At 36.9% G+C, this 17093-nt stretch overlaps 1 protein-coding gene across 2 annotated transcripts in view; it reads right to left on the bottom strand.

Annotated features, from left to right (window-relative positions):
* Positions 1–17093, bottom strand: part of CUL3 (cullin 3) — a 105856-nt gene that overhangs the window by 61729 nt on the left and 27034 nt on the right. For both annotated transcript variants that reach the window (XM_082629755.1, XM_082629756.1), the window contains one exon: positions 300–413. In XM_082629755.1, coding sequence (XP_082485881.1) covers positions 300–413 — 114 coding nt within the window. The remainder of the gene's footprint in view (positions 1–299; positions 414–17093) is intronic.

Raw genomic sequence — 17093 nt, 5'->3', positions numbered from 1 at the left:
TAATCAAGAAGAAATGGCCTTTTCAGTATTTCACATATTGAAGCATAAGTGCTAGATATTTAGAAAAATATTAAATCTTTCCCTTTCAGTTTTCCATTCTAATCATTAAGTACAGGAGCAACTAAGATTTTACTCATATAAGCTAAGGTTGGCCCTTATGAAGGAAATAGTATTTAAAAAAAAAAGAAAAGAAAAAAAGCTTTCCACACTGAGTTGTACTATCCAAATAAATGTGACAGAAAAAGACACTGTGTTTTGAAATGCTTAACTTAAAGGAAAAACAACAAAGCTCTACTTACCATATACATTAGTATGTCTCTAATCATCACCATAGCTGTCTGATGATCGTTCCAAGCTTGATTTAGCGTTTGAAGAAAGTTGTTATTCAATGAATTTAGTACATCTTCTCGCACCTATTAACAGAAAATTTCATTAGTTTGTTTCTACACAAGCACGCGCGCACTCATATGTATACATGCACGTATCTGTTCAACAAAATAATGAAGTGGAATCTTCGATTTTAGATCAAAGAAACATGTTATAGACCAGTAGAAATACTTTAAGCTATAATACAACCTATATACGGATAACTAACAAATGTGTTTTGTATAGTCCAGACCCATCTCTTGACCTGCAGAATCATAAAGCAACCTCTTGGGCATTTCTCAACCCGCCAACGACTTAACCTCACTGTCAGCATAAAATCCTAAATACTTTGTAAAGGAACCACAAAGGCCCCACAGAACTGGCCCCAGGCTATTGCTCCAATTAAATTTCCTACTACACTTCCCCTCCCCCATCTTTGAAGAATGGTCGAAAACACTAATTTTGGAGTCAAACTACCTGGGCTTGAATCCCAGCTCGCCAACTAGCTGTGCAACCTTGGGTAAAGTATTTAATCTCTGTGCTTCAGTTTCCTCAAATGTGAAATAGTGTCCATTTTATAGGATTGTTTTAAGGATTGAATTACCACTAGTAATACAGGTAGAACAGGGTCTGGCACTCAGTAAACACTCAGTGAGCATAAACTATTAACTTAATGCACTCCAGCTACCATGGAGCTGCATACAGCAAATGTGCTCTGCCCTCTCCTCTGCACTGGTTCACATACCTCACTCCCTGCCTTTTTTTCTGCTCAAGTTTCACCTCCACAAAAAGGTCTTCCCTGACACCCTATTTCAATAACGTCTATCTCTATTCCTTTACCCTACACTTTATTTTTCCTCAAGTACTCATCACTAATTACTAGTATATTACATATTTATGTTTATGATTTCTCCTACTAAAATGTAAGCTCCACAGTAGCAGGGAGTCTGTCTTTTCCATGTGTACCTTCCACATCTAGAACAGTGCCTGGCATATAAAAGACCCTTTATTTCATCCCCACCTTCCAATACCATGATCCACCTCCAACAAGGTAAGCTCTTTCAGGTTATCTGCCTTTGCACATAAAGTTCCTTTCAGTCTGAAATGCCTTCCTAATGCAATCCTGATAAGAACTCAGGAATTTCACAGTCCACAAGCATATTGACACCTTCTCCAATATGAGGTTACTGACCACTACTTTTTCCTGCTATGTTATCAGTCCAACTGAAAGATTATTTGACTAGGAAATAGAATCTAGACTCTGGTTCTAGCTTTGTCATGAAAAAGTAGTGTGTTTGTCCTCTAAGTTCCTACAACACTTTGGGACTATACTGCCAACCTATGCAGTTATTCAAATCCAACCAATCCTCCATGGTCTAGCTCAACTCTCAATAACTCCGGCTTAAAGAGACATCTTCTATCTCTAAACATTCTTTACTATAGATAATCTGCAGTAGTGGTTCAACTTTTTCAGGTTGGGGAGAATCTGAAGTCATGGTGTTCTCTGAGAAACAAATTATTTAATATGTGTGTTGAGATATATAGACACCTGTAAACCCAAATTATAAATACATGTAAATAAAATGTCACTGTGTATTAGAACTAGAATAAAGTGGTTCGAAGTGCCAAAGATTAAAAAAAAATACACGTAACACATTACTCTCAACACTTGGGAGAGTAAGTTGAAGTTGAGAAAACTATGTATTTTCTTATTTATAGAGGAAAAGAGGTCAGTGAGAGATTTTAGTGATGGGACAATAAATCTATTCTACTAAGCATACAGTATGAAAACCACTAGCCTATACCACATAATTTAGAATTTTATTATATAATCTTTTGTTCACAGACTCAGCTCCTTGACTTCAAATATATCACCCAGAGATTACTCCATAAATATGCTGACTACATCAAAAGTGATAAACATCCATGTCAGTTAGTTGACAGCACTGTGTTAAACAAACACTTTCATGCAAAGTGGTAATATACCAATTATTTCAACTCATTAAGTCTACCACTCATCATATGCAAGTTCCCAAGGTAGCTAACACTAAAAACAAAAACAAAAACACAGCAAGTTGAAAATGTACCTATTTACAAAATTCTTCAACCTTCATATTCTTTCACTGAACCAATAAACTTTGAGTAGGAATTAAATCAAAATCAAGACAATACTAGAGAAACTGTACCACATAACAAAAATTAAATTATATATTCCAAACACCATATCTAGGACTTAATTATTTGTAAGGACTTAAGTGAACTTCTATATACCTCCTTTGTTATATGTTAACTGTATTAAAGTCACCCTGATTTTGGAATGCAAGAATATGCTTGGTATATTTGTTGGATAAATGAAACATTTACCAATTAAATTTTAAAAGTTATAAAATAAGGCATGTTTTCTAAAATCAATGATTTATACACTACAACAGAGCAACGAGTATAGGATACCTGCCTTTCAACAAAATTAAACTGCGATCAACTCGCACAACATGTCATAAATGATAAACTTGCTTTCTTTGCATCATACTTCAAAAAATTATGCTGACACATCAGTAACAGTGAAGTTTACTTAGCAGAAGATAAGCTGCTATAAACTGTTAATTTTGCTATATTTATTTTTGAAAGATTACACACACGGACAGGACTAAAAGATGAAAGATAAATACCCTTAGGCACACTTGCTGCAATCATCTCTTAATTATTCAGATCACTTTATGAGCAAAAAACTGTTCCTCTAAAACTGCCCCAGAAAAATATCTTCATACGCTGATACATGAAAAGTGAATGCATATTTGTTCAAACATATACAACAAAATGGTAGGAATGAGGTGAAAATTCAATCTTTATGAAGATCAAAACAGGCTTTTCAAAAGAAGATTAAGTTCACATATAAAGCAAAATACACATAAAGTGAAAAAAAGATTTAACCTTTATTTTACAAATTATTAACATAAAAATACAGAAAACTTGAAATAGGAAGTGGGAACTGTGTGTTGTAACATGATTAATCTTTGCACCAGCAAAGGCAACCCTGATGAGAGGTGGTACCAGAACCAAAGGGACCTGCAGATCAAGTACGACCAGCATCATTACTTTAGAAAATCTACATGAAGATTATCCAGATGAAGAGCTGGAATTTGAAGAGTGAAACGATGAAGAACCATGGAAGTTGAGAGCAGGATGGACCAGCTGTGACAAAGAGGATAAACGAGTAGTTGAAAACTGATGGCTATGCAAGACATCTAGCCTTGCAAAGGATAAAGCAAGACACGGTAATTTAAAACAGTAGATCACAAACTTGGCAAATAAATAGAATCCCATGGAGACTAATAGATTTCAATCAAGAGAATAAGAAGATAAGACACAGAATGGGAGAAAATATTTACAAAAGACACACAAATCTGAAAAAGGACTGTTATCCAAAATACACAAAGAATTGATAAAACTCGACAATAAGAAAACAAACAACCCAACTTTTAAAAACTGGCAGAAGACCTGGACACCTCACCAAAAAGATATCCAGATGGCAAATAAGCATATAAAAAGATGTCCAACATCTGACCGGTAAGGAACTGCAGATTAAAATAACAATGGGATACCACTACACATCTATTAGAATGGCCAAAACCCAAAACAAGGACATCACCAAATCTGGTGAGGATGCAGAGCAAGAGGCACCCTCAGTCACTGTTGGTAGGAATGCAAAATGCTAAGTCATTTTGGAAGAGAGTTTGGCAGCTTCTTACAAAACCAGACATACTCTTACTATATGATACAGAAAATTATGCTCCCTGGAATAAATACCAAAGGAGTTGACAATTTATGTCCACGTAAAACCCCCACACTGATGTTTACAGCAGCTTTACTCATAACTGCCAAAACTTAGAAGCAACCAAGATGTCCTTTAGTAGGTGAACAAATAAACTGTGGTACATCCAGACAATGGAGTATCATTCAGCACTAGAAAGAAATAAGATATCAAGCCATGAAAAGACACACAGGAACCTTAAGTACATATTACAAAGTGAAAGAAGACAATCTGAAAAGGCTACGTACCATATGATTCCAACCATGACATTCTTGAAAAGGAAAAACTAAAGAAACTAAAAAAGATCAGTGGTTGCTAAGGATTAGGGTGGAACAGAAATGAACAGGCAGAGGGCTCCCTGGTGGCGCAGTGGTTGAGAGTCCGCCTGCCGATGCAGGGGACACGGGTTCGTGCCCCGGTCCGGGAAGATCCCACATGCCGCGGAGCGGCTGGGCCCGTGAGCCATGGCTGCTGAGCCTGTGCGTCCGGAGCCTGTGCTCCACAACAGGAGAGGCCACAACAGTGAGAGGCCCGCGTACCACAAAATAAATAAATAAATGAACAGGCAGAGCACAGATTTTTACGGCAGTGAAAATATTCTGTATGGTACTATAATGGTATTTCATTACACATTTGTCAAAATGCCTAGAATAAACACCACCAAGAATGACCCTCTAATGTAAACTGTGGACTTTGGGTGATAATGATGTGTCAGTGTAGGTTCATTATTTTAACAAATGCGCCACTCTGGTATGGGATGCTTATAGTAGGGGAGGCTGTACATGTGTCAGGGGGCATACAGGAAATCGCTGTACCTTCTGCTCAATTTTGCTGTGAATCAAAAACTGCTCTAAAAATAAAGTCTATTAAAAAAAATTGGGGGGCCCACCAATTTACTGATCTAAAAAAAACTGATCAAAAGAAAGAGAATCTGGGTATTTTTCTTTTTAAAGCTACCCCAATTATTCTGATACAATAGCCAGGATTAGGAAACCACTGACTTAAAAGAACCACACTAGCCATTTCTGTTCCTTCCCTTTGCAGAATTTCCTCAATATGAATATGTTTTTATACAGTTATAATAATAATCATACTGATGTGGTTCTGAGTCCTGATATTTTTAAGCCATCCATTAACATTCAACATTAAACTTTACTTTAGGAGAAAAGTTTCTAGCTATATCATTTCATTTCCAAAGCACTGTAATAATTCAAAGAAAAAGTGTATAGCAGAATGAAATATAAGAAAGATACAATGTCATCTGAGATGTAAGCAATTTCCAACCTAACACCCACAAAGCATGAACTATAAAAGACAAAAATGATAAACTGGACTCCATCAAAATTAAAAGCTTTTGTTCTGCAAGTACTGTTAAAACAATAAAAAGACAAACTATAGACTGGGAGAAAATATTAAATGACTTGTACCCAGAATAAAAACAAACAAACAAACAACAAAAAAACTCTCACAACTCAGTAAAGAAAGCAAACAACAGAATTTTAAAATGGGCAAAAGACTCGAACAGACAATTCTACACATGAAAATATGTTCACCAACATCAGCCATTAAGGAAATGCAAATTAAAACCGTGATGAGACACCACTACACACACCCATTAGAATGGCTAAAATAAAATATACTGACAATACCAAGTGAAGATTCTGAGCAACTAGAACTCTCATACATTGCTGGTGGGAATGCAAAATGGTACAGCTCTACCAGAAAACAGTTTGGCAGTATGTTATGAAGTAAAACATACACTTACACGTGACCCAGCAATCCCACTCCTAGGAATTTATCCTAGAGAAATGAAAACTTATATTCACACAAAAAGCTGTACACAGGTGTTCATAGTAACTCTATTCATCATCAGAAGAAACTGTATACAACCCAAATGTCTTGCAACAAGTAAACAGGTAAATGGATAAGCAAACTGATACATTTATATATCAGAATATCACTCAGCAATAACAAGGAACAAACTATTGATATATACAACAGATTGGCTCAATTGCAAAATAATTATGTGAATGAAAGAAGTTAGTCTCAAAGGCTACAAACTGTATGATTCCACTTATAGTACATTCTTGAGGAAACAAAACTATAGTGACAGAAGAGATCAGTTATTGCCAGGTATTGGGGTGGGAGAAGGATGTCACTATAAAGGGAAAACAAATTTTCTGGGGTGAAGGATGTTCTATATTGACTGTGATAGCAGTTACATAAATCTATAAATGTGCTAAAATTCATAGGCCTGTACATGAAAGGCTAATTTTATTGTATATTGACTTTTTAAAATTTGCAGTAATTATGATTCTCAAATTGGGTCCTGTTTTATATTATAAATGTAAGCTATGATGCCACAATTTTTATTCATAAAAGCAACCTGAGTGCCAAACAATGAAGAATTGTTAATTATTTTGAGTATACCAACCTTACAAAGGCCTCTGCAATAATTCAAATTGACATACTACATCCTCCATTTGTGTGAATAGAGCTTTCCCTGTCCTTTTTATTACACATTTAGCAAAGATTAAAGTAGATTACTAAATCAAAAAAAAAACCACCTTTATTTTTCAATGTTGTATCAGTTTTAACACCTGTTCACTGATAAATTAACATCCAAGTTGCAAGAAATACATCCTCAAATCAATCAAATTACTCTGGCAAAGGGAGGGCGAGAAGGATGGGAAAGGGGATGACAGGAGAGGCCAGCAGCCATGAGCATGACTGGGAGCTACAAGGATGACAAGGAGGCTGACCTTGGGGCAGCAGCTCTTGGCTGGATGGAGAGTTGAAGGATATTAATAATCTACACAGTATCCCCCCACCCTCTAACATACACACATTTATTTTTAATCATTAATTAAAATTTCTTCACCTAAATTTAAATGCCTGGGGCAAAGTCCCAGCAAGCCAATCCTAATATCTAGGTAACACAAAGAAATTTATCAGCTAAAACTAATTATAAAGATTTTAATTCTAAAGTTTACTGAAACCAGAACTGAGCCATGTAATTAATGATGATACGGACTTCCTTCTTAGAAAGTCTTAAAACTCAGGACAATACTTAATTCCAACACAGATAAATCTCTGTAAATACAGATATTTGTATTTAGCATTATTTTGCACTTAAATATACACCATGTATTAAAAACATAAAATGGTGCATAATCTAGCACACATGCTAAAAAAAGAACATTTAAAAGAATCACAGAGATACTACTGATATAATGTTAAGAGGTGCAACCTCTTAGAAATCTGTAGTATTGTAATGTTTACTCAGGAGCTAAAACAATCAAATTACTATTTGCAAGTGGACTTGAGGACACGGGAGGGGGAAGGGTAAGCTGGGACAAAGTGAGAGAGTGGCATGGACATATATACACTACCAAATGTAAAATAGATAGCTACTGGGAAGCAGCCACATAGCACAGGGAGATCAGCTCAGTGCTTTGTGACCACCTAGAGGGGTGGGATAGGGAGGGCAGGAGGGAGGGAGATGCAAGAAGGAGGAGATATGGGGATGTATGTATATGTATAGCTGATTCACTTTGTTATAAAGCAGAAACTAACACACCATTGTAAAGCAATTATACTCCAATAAAGACATTAAAAAAATTAGTATTTGCAGACAGTTACCAAGGGCAGTTACTAATTAGGACTTTTGACTTTGACTTATACAGTCTGCAGCTCCTCTTCCCTGTAATATAGCTGGGGTTGATTAGATCCGATGGCACTCATGCAATGCTCCACTATGTCTCAGTACCACTCCAGGGTGGGCACTGTCTCCCCTGATTAAATATGATTTATATTGGTTTTGTGTGATTTTAAAAGTGGGGTTTTCCACTATTTTAAAAATACAGGCACACCTTGAAGATGTTGTGGGTTTGGTCCCAAACCACTGCAATAACGCAAATATCGCAATAAAGCACGTCACATGAATTTTTCGGTTTCCCAGTGCATATAAAAGTTATGTTTACATTACACGGTAGTCTATTAAGTGTGCAACAGACTAAATAAATGTCTAAATAAATAATGTGCATATCTTAATTTAAAAATACTTTGTTGCTAAGAAATGCTAACCATCACCTGAGCCTTCAGGGAGTCATAATCTTTTGCTGGTGGAAGATCTCGCCTTGGTGTTGACGGCTGCTGACTGATCAGGGTGGTGGTTTTGATGAAGGCTGGAGGGGGCGGCCGTGGCAATTTCTTCAAATCAGATGACAATGAAGTTGCTGCATCAATCGACTCTTCCTTGTTTCAAGAATGATTTCTCTGTAGCATGCAATGTTGTTCACAGCATTTTACCAACAGTAGAACTTCTTTCAAAAGTGGAGTCAGTCCTTTCAAACCCTGCTACTACTTTATCAACTAAGTTTACGTAATAGTCTAAATCCTTTGTTGTCACATTAACAACCTTCACAGCATCTTTACCAGGAGTACATTCCATCTTAAGAAACCACTTTCTTTCCTCATCCATAAGAAACAACTCTTCATCCATTAATATTTTGTTTAGAGATTACAGCAATTCAGTCACATCTTCAGGTTCCACTTCTAATTTTAGTTCTTCTGCTACTTCCACCACATCTGAAGTTACCTCTTCCACCCTTTGAGCCCCTCAAAGTCATCCGTGAGGGCTGGAATCAACTTCTTCCAAAGTCCTGTTAGTATGGATATTTTGACCTCTTTCCACAAATCATGAATGTTCTTAATGACATCTAGAATGGTGAATCCTTTGCAGGAGGTTTTCATTTGACTTTGCCCAGATCCATCAGAGAAATCACTATCCATGGCAGCTATAGCCTTATGAAATGTGTTTCTTAAATAAATAGACTTGAAAGTTGAAATTACTCCTTGGATCCATGGACTGCAGAATGGATGTCGTGTTAGCAGGCATGAAAACAACATTAATCGTCTGTAGATCACCATCAGAGCTCTTGGGTGACCAGGTGCACTGTCAAGGAACAATAATACTTTGAAAGGAATCTTTCTTTTCTGAGCAGTAGGTCTCAACAGTGGGTTTAAAATATTCAGTAAACCACGCTGTAAACAGACATACTGACATCCAAGCTGTGTTGTTCCATTTATAGAGCACAGGCAGAGTAGATTTAGCATAGTTCTTAAGGGGCTTAGGGTTTTCAGAATGGTAAATGAGTGCTGGCTTCAACTTAAAGTCACCAGCTGCATTAAACCCTAACAAGAGTCAGCCAATCCTTTGAAACTTTGAAGATAGGTGCTGACTTCTCCTCTCTAGCTATGGAAGTCCTAGATGACATGTTCTTCAAATAGAAAGCTGTTCTGTCTACACTGAAAATCTTCTGGATTACTTGATAGTCTGTACATCAGCACTTGCTGCTTCACCTTGCACTTGTATGTTACGGAGACAGCTCCCTTCCGTAAACCTCCAAACCCACCTCTGCTGGCCTTCAACTTTTCTTCTGCAGCTTCCTCACCTCTCACAGCCTTCACAGAACTGAAGAGAGTTAGGGCCTAGCTCAGGATTAGGCTTTGGTTTAGAGGAATGCTGTTGTTTCTGGTGTGATCTTCGATCCAGACCACTCAAACATTCTCCGTATCAGCAATAAGGCTATTTCACTTTCTTATCATTCATGTGTTCACTGGAGAAGCACTTTTAATTTCCTTCAAGAACTTTTCCTTTGCATCTACAACTTGGCTGTTTGGTACAAGAGGCCTAGCTTTCAGCCTATCTCAACTTTCAACATGCCTTCATCACTAAAGCTTAATCACTTCTAGCTTTTGATTTAAAGTGAGACATGCCATTCTTCCATTCACTTGAATACTTGAGGCCATTATTAGGGTTATTAATTTGCCTCTTTTTTTTTTTTTTTTGGCGGTATGCGGGCCTCTCACTGCTGTGGCCTCTCCCGTTGTGGAGCACAGGCTCCGGACGCGCAGGCTCAGCGGCCATGGCTCACAGGCCCAGCCGCTCCGCGGCATGTGGGATCTTCCCGGACCAGGGCATGAACCCGTGTCCCCTGCATTGGCAGGCGGACTCTCAACAACTGCGACACCAGGGAAGCCCTGCCTAATTTCAATATTGTTACGTCTCAGGGAATAAAGGCCCAAGGAGAGGGAAAGAGACAGGGGAGCAGCTGGTCAGTGGAGCAGTCAGAACACACACAACATTTATTAATTAAGTTCGCCATATTATTTGGGCACAGTTTGTGCCTCCCACCCCAAAACTATAACAGCAACATCAAAGATCACCGATCACAGATCACCGAAACAAATATAATAATAATGAAAAAGTATGAAATACTGCAAAAATTACCAAAATGTGACAGACACATGAAGTGAGCAAATGCTGTTGAAAAAATGGTGCCTGACCTACTTGCTCAACAGGGGGTTGCCACAAACCTTCAATTTGTGGAAAAAAAAAAAAAAAGAAGTTACCTGCTAAGTGCAGTAAAGCTAAACACAACAAGGTGTGCCTGTAACTGAGACAGCCACTGGATACTTGCTAAGTATGGTTCTTGGCTCTAAATTCTAAAACATACTGCTTGTCGCACCTGATGAAACCAGAGTATTTACATAAATATGCAACATTTACCATGATCAAAAATAGCATGTAAGTTCTCACAACATTTGAATTTTTCAGAGTCCTGCATATGTGATCTGGGGACTTGTCACTTTACAAATTTTACCAGTTATATAAACCCTGTTTTTCCTAGAAATGCCATTAAAGAATAATTCCTGAAGATCTCAAAATATTTTTCACTTCATCACACCAAAGTGATGTGACATAAATCTATCAATAAAAGTGGCTTACTGTATAAGTAAATCTCAATGGAAGCCAAGCCATGCAGTGTAGAGGATATGTCTCCTAATCCGACACATCCTTTGAAAAAAGCTCCACAGCTCTTCCCGTTATGCCGAGAATTCTTGATTTAAAAGATTACATGGTGAATAGTGGCAGCACAGGAATACAGATGCTAAAAAGCCCATCTGCCTCATTCAAATCACAGACACACATTTAGCAGATGTGTGACCTTGAGCAACTTACTTAATTTCTCTATGTATCAGTTTTTATAAAAACAGAAATAGCACCTATTTCAAGGAGCTGTTGTGTGGATAAAATTAGTATACACAAAATACTTAGAACAGTGCCTAGCCCACAGTAAATGCTATATAAGCATTTGCTTCTATTATAATATTACTTGTATTACATATTCATAAAACTATTCATATACATATTTGAATCTTGCTACTCAGAGTGTGGTATGCAGAGAGCAGAATCATGGTCAATATCATCATCATCATCATCATCATTGGTGAGCTGGACCCACTGAATCATAATCTGCATTTTAACAAGATACTCAAGAAAATTCATAAGTGCCTTAAGTTTTCTGAAACAAGCAACATAAATAAAACACGTATACCTATATATTCACATATTTTATACAGTATTTTCTAAACTCTCAATTTCCACTTGATTCTTGCTTTCCTTCCTCTAAAGAACAGAAATTTCTCCACAACTAGAAGGAATTCTTTTACTTCATACTTTGAGAAGTTCGTAATGGAGCCAACCTCCATTAAGTTTGGTGAATAGATGTTGCTATCTCGTAATACATATAACAACCTTAAGATTTTTGTATTTCAAAGCAAACTCCTACTAAAGGTTAGGAGAGCTAACCTTAACTTTTGTAGATATTTTAAACTTTCTAAGAATTCACTAATGACAAGAGATTCCTGAATGGAATAAAATTCACTGCCCTCTTCATATTTTTTACATTGACAGTACTGTTTTCATTATTTTCACTAATTTTTAGAATAAAGGTGGCCATCTTGATCAAAGGAATCATACCAGTATCATTAACAAAACTAAGGATAGCCACTACAGGGAAAACGTTTTTCTTGACTGCTGTCAGAAGATTCTTCTATAAATACGTTTACTAATGTATACATAGTTAGTGACATAGGTTTAAGAATTTCACAAAGTGTCCAAAACGAAGCTCTTAATTCAAAAGGATACATAAACATCTTTCCCTGAACTGACAGTTCAAATATTTAATGATTACTTCCAAAAAGTGAAGCAGGGTGCTAGGCACCATGGGGAATACAAAATGCAGTCACTTTACCATCTGTATAAAGGAGGGGAGGAAACAGGAGCCTAATATTGGCATTCATATGGCCTCAACACAAAGTGAAATCCAATGAACAGTACTAAAGAAGTTGTGAGGTTCAAAGCAGGGGCACATGATGGCAATTAGGACAATGGATTTTCATAGTTTCATAAAGAAAATTTGCTACATGTTAAAGAAAATAAAAACATCCAAATTTGGGATTTTAAAAAATACATTCTTAGCTCAAATATTCTTTTGAACTTCTTAAAAAAGTAACACAACTTGGAAAATCAGGATTTAAGGACAAAGTAGTATCATGAAAAATGGTAGCTTTTTACCTAATGGTTGGAAAGGAAAACAGAAATAAAAAAGCAGTATACCACAGAAGGACAATATGATAATCATTTGTAAAGTACTTCATTCCCAATGGTTAAGACAATAAGATATACATTAAAAGCATCAAGTAGGGCTTCCCTGGTGGCACAGTGGTTGGGAGTCCACCTGCCGATGCAGGGGACACGGATTCGTGCCCCAGTCCGGGAAGATCCCACATGCCGCGGAGCGGCTGGGCCCATGAGCCATGGCCGCTGAGCCTGCACATCCGGAGCCTGTGCTCCGCAACAGGAGAGGCCACAACAGTAAGAGGCCCACGTACCGCAAAAAAAAAAAAAAAAAAAAAAAAAAAAAAAAAATCATCAAGTACATTATAGCATTAATACCATAGTTAAACTCTGAACAACAGGGACACTGACATAATAAACAGTAAAATATATTATACAAAGCATGGCAATATGGCAACTAGTCTTTTTGTTCTCCTGAATACCATGGAGGGAAAAAACTCAGTTCCACAAGATCACACAATCTGGTTCCTAACAGACCGACAGGCTTCAGCCTCAAGAAATCAGAGGTATACAGCCCCAAAACTACACTGTGCTTTTAAATGGTGAAACACACTCTGCTTAAAGTGGTTAGATCCAGGATTAATTAACTTGGGTAGGCAGAAGTATTACCCCACATACAGAAGACAAAACAGTTCTCGGCAGTTCATGGATATAAACCATGATGGTTTCCACTTGACTGTTAGTATTATTCTTAGAGATTCATTTCAGTAGACAATTACGGAGAGCAAATATGAAGAGCAGGAGACACAAAAATGAATGAAACAGGTCTCAGCTTAATAAATGTTAAAAGAACACCACTAGATACTAAATAGAGAGCAGTACCTGCTCTCACAGTGCTTACAGTCTATTCCACAATTTAAGTGGGAACAGCTGGTATTGAACATGGGTGAACTTGCTAAATAACACTCTAAACTTGGCTCTTCCCCAACATCATTTCTCTTTCCATCTTTTCAAAGCAGAAACTACTCAATTTCCTAAGCCCCTCATACTCTATGAATTGCTATCTTTCTGACTCTCTAATAGCCCTTTTTCCTCACCTTATCCCTAACAATCTCTTTCTCTTTTGGGATTATCCTATTTATATTCAAGTTACTCTTCCAAATCATATTCCTTAAGGGTTTGTATACCTAGCTGAGAGCCTCCGTCTTCTGACTCCTGTCATCACCTTAAGCTGCTCCAATGTTCAATGTAATGGGTTCTTAGTTTCTTCCAACAACTTTAAATTAGGAAAAAGGACAAGACAAGATGGCAGGAGAATGAAAGATAAGTAGCAAAGAAGCACTGAAAATGGCACTCCTACTAAACCTTTTACTCCATCTTTTCCGTTTCAATCCGTCTCTTTTTTAAAATTAAAACACAACAGCTCCTACCACCCACAGAATAAAAGCCTAATCCCCTACAATGTTAGTCCAACTAACTTTACCATTCTCGTTTCCTACAAATGCATGTGAAGTCCTTTATGTTCCATTTACACTTATACTGGTCCACCACGCAATGCTCATACCTACCTGCCTTTTTTACTCATGCGATTTTCCCTACTGAGACTATCTTTTGCCTTTGTTTACATGATGAATCTTTCATAATCCTTTAAGGCTCATCAAAAGTGACCTCCTCTTTCTACTTTGTCCTGAATTCTTCAGGCAAAGTAATTCCCCTTCAAATCTGATTCCCTCACTAAAATCGGGAGGTTTCTTGCTGATAGGCACATGGTGTCTTAATTATTTTTCGTGGATAAAACACAGGAGAGACTCAGTATCTGTGGGCTTCTAAAGTGAATCTGTCTTTGCTAATGAAAATCTTAGTCCTTAGTGTTTCTATCAATGTCCTTCGTAATTAACTGCAATCACTGTATTTATGTTATGTGTTGTACATAAATGCCATTTTAAAAGTCTCTACATTCATTCACATTTCCCTAGAAAGAAAGGAAAAGCACTAAAAAAGCGTTATTATAAAAGCTAAATCTGTTTAAATAACTGGTCTACAAAATAGTCCAGAGCTTACCATAAAATTACCGACTTCATTCCCTCAGGCAATTAGTACTACTACAGAAACATCTAAATATAACTATGAATAAGCATAATACTTAAAACTCTGGTTCTTCCCATTCTCCCTCTAAAAATGGGGAGAAAAATTAATATACTGAACAAGTAGTTTACATAGAAACATCATTGACCCTACATACAAAACACAAATGGTAGGATGTTATTCTACAAGGGGACTTTACAAAAAAAATACTCAACAAGAAAGTCACTTAAAAATTGAAATTCCCCTTCAAGGCTTCATTTTTCCTACCTGGAAAGCAAAGTGCTGAGAACTGATCAGGATTACAAGGCACAGATTCAAGTATGTAAGTCTGTAATATAAGTTCCAGAAAGACAGGGATCTTTGATGTAACACAAATGCTTACTAGCCTAGTGCCTGGCACGTAACAGGTCCTCAATAGGCCATTTTCTGAATGAATGTAAAGTGAGGAGGATGAAGCTCCTCTTATTCTGCCTTCCTCACATTCAAAGTAAGATGTTACTTGAAGAACAAGATGGAAAGAAAGACTTTGAAAACCACTGGAATAAATACTTTTTAGCAATAATAAACTGTTTCTACTAGAGTTAAGAAGTCAACATCTTTTTTGTCCAGCTATTTTTCTAAGAGGGGAACAAACTTTCAAAGTACAGGAATTAGCTTTAATAAGCTCACTTATGAGACTGCCACATTACTTAGTTATTCCTATAGACTAATAATTTGAAAGAAAAGGGGAAATTAAGCACCAGTCAAATCTAAGAAACCTGTTAATCATCACAAAATTGGGATAATAAAGTTCTTGCCACGTTAAAACCAAAGAAAGTTTCTCCCCTGACTTTAAGAAACAATTAAAAATGAAAAAACTTCTGAACACATATTATGGCACATGAAAGGACAATGGTAAACTGCAAAAACCATGATTTTCCTAAGTCTTAGTCATTATACAATTTTAATGCCCACGGAGGCTAACAAAACCAATCCCTATCTCATTTTATACATTAATAAACTGAAGTCCAGAAAAATCTAGTAATCTGTTCAAGATTGTTAGTGGTAGAATCAGGCCTAAAGCCTAACTCTCCCTACTTTCTATCCAGTACTTCTTCCACTGCATCTACTTCCAACTTCTTTATTATTAAACTCCTATTATTACTTCTATTGATATTATTATTTCTTATTATTATGGAGTACTTAGCAGTGTGTAGGAAAAAAAGACAAGTCCTCCCGTTACTTTACTATGAGCTTAGAGAATTTCTATTAAGTTTGAATCCCAAATAGGAACCTTCTAAAAGGAGATGACTCCAAAAAAACAAACAAAACACTTTAAATATCTGACAATTTGGTCAGTTATATCTCAATAAAGCTGGGGGGGTGGGGAAACATAAAAAAAGATGGCTCCACCCTAACCTAACCCTGCCCTCAAGTAACAGAACTGATCAGCACTATTTTTGAAGATTTTTTTTTAAATGTGGACCATTTTTAAAGTCTTTATTGAATTTGTTACAATAATGCTTCTGTTTTATGTTATTTTGGTTTTTGGCCACGAGGTATATGACAGCTTAGCTCCCTAACCAGGGATCGAACCCACAACCCTGCACTGGAAGGCGAAGTCTTAAGCACCGGACTGCCAGCGAAGTCCCTGATTAGCACTATTTTTGAATTTAAAATTGTCTTTTAACACACACACGAACACACACACACACGCACTGTGAAAACCACAACCCTGCTAAATAAAGGTCAAAATTAAATTATTTTATAATTTAAGGTTAGAGCTGAGTCTTAAAGTACCACTAACTCTGGCCATTTTTCAGTCTCCACTGCAATCCTCAATCTACCTGAAATGTTTAAGTTCCTCAGGGTTCAACCTAGGGCCCTCTTCTTTTTTTTTTTCCTGTGTGATTTCATCTACTTCCAGGGCTTTAAGTATCATCTATATGCTCACAATTCCCAAATTTACACTTCCAGTCCAAACTTCTCAAGAGAACTAGATTTACATATCTCATTTCATTGGCATCTTAAAATTAACCTGCCAAATGGAGCTTCTTTTTCTACCCCAAATCTATACCAAAAAATGGAAACTCCTAGTTGTTCAAAAGCCAAAATCCTAGAAGTCATCTTGGATTCTTCCCTCTTCCTCATTCCATACAATCAACCTAACCACAGTTAACAAGCTTTCTACATCCAAAATAAATCTTGAATCTGAAAACTTTTCTCTATCCCCAGTGTCACTAGACTGGTATAAATCGCCACTATCCTTCATCTGAATTACTGGATTATTCTATCCTATTGCCCCCACTTCAACTCTTGGGCCCTGTAGCTTATTCACCACATAGCGACCAGAGTAATATTTAAAAAATCTACATCAGGGCATCCCTGGTGGCGCAGTGGCTGAGAGTCCGCCTGCCGATGCAG

This window comes from Mesoplodon mirus (genome assembly GCF_964341445.2).
Source record: "Mesoplodon mirus genome assembly, chromosome: 8".
Lineage (NCBI taxonomy): Eukaryota > Metazoa > Chordata > Mammalia > Artiodactyla > Ziphiidae > Mesoplodon > Mesoplodon mirus.
The sequence above is the reverse complement of the archived record's forward strand: the minus strand, read 5'-3'. Positions and strand labels throughout refer to the sequence as shown.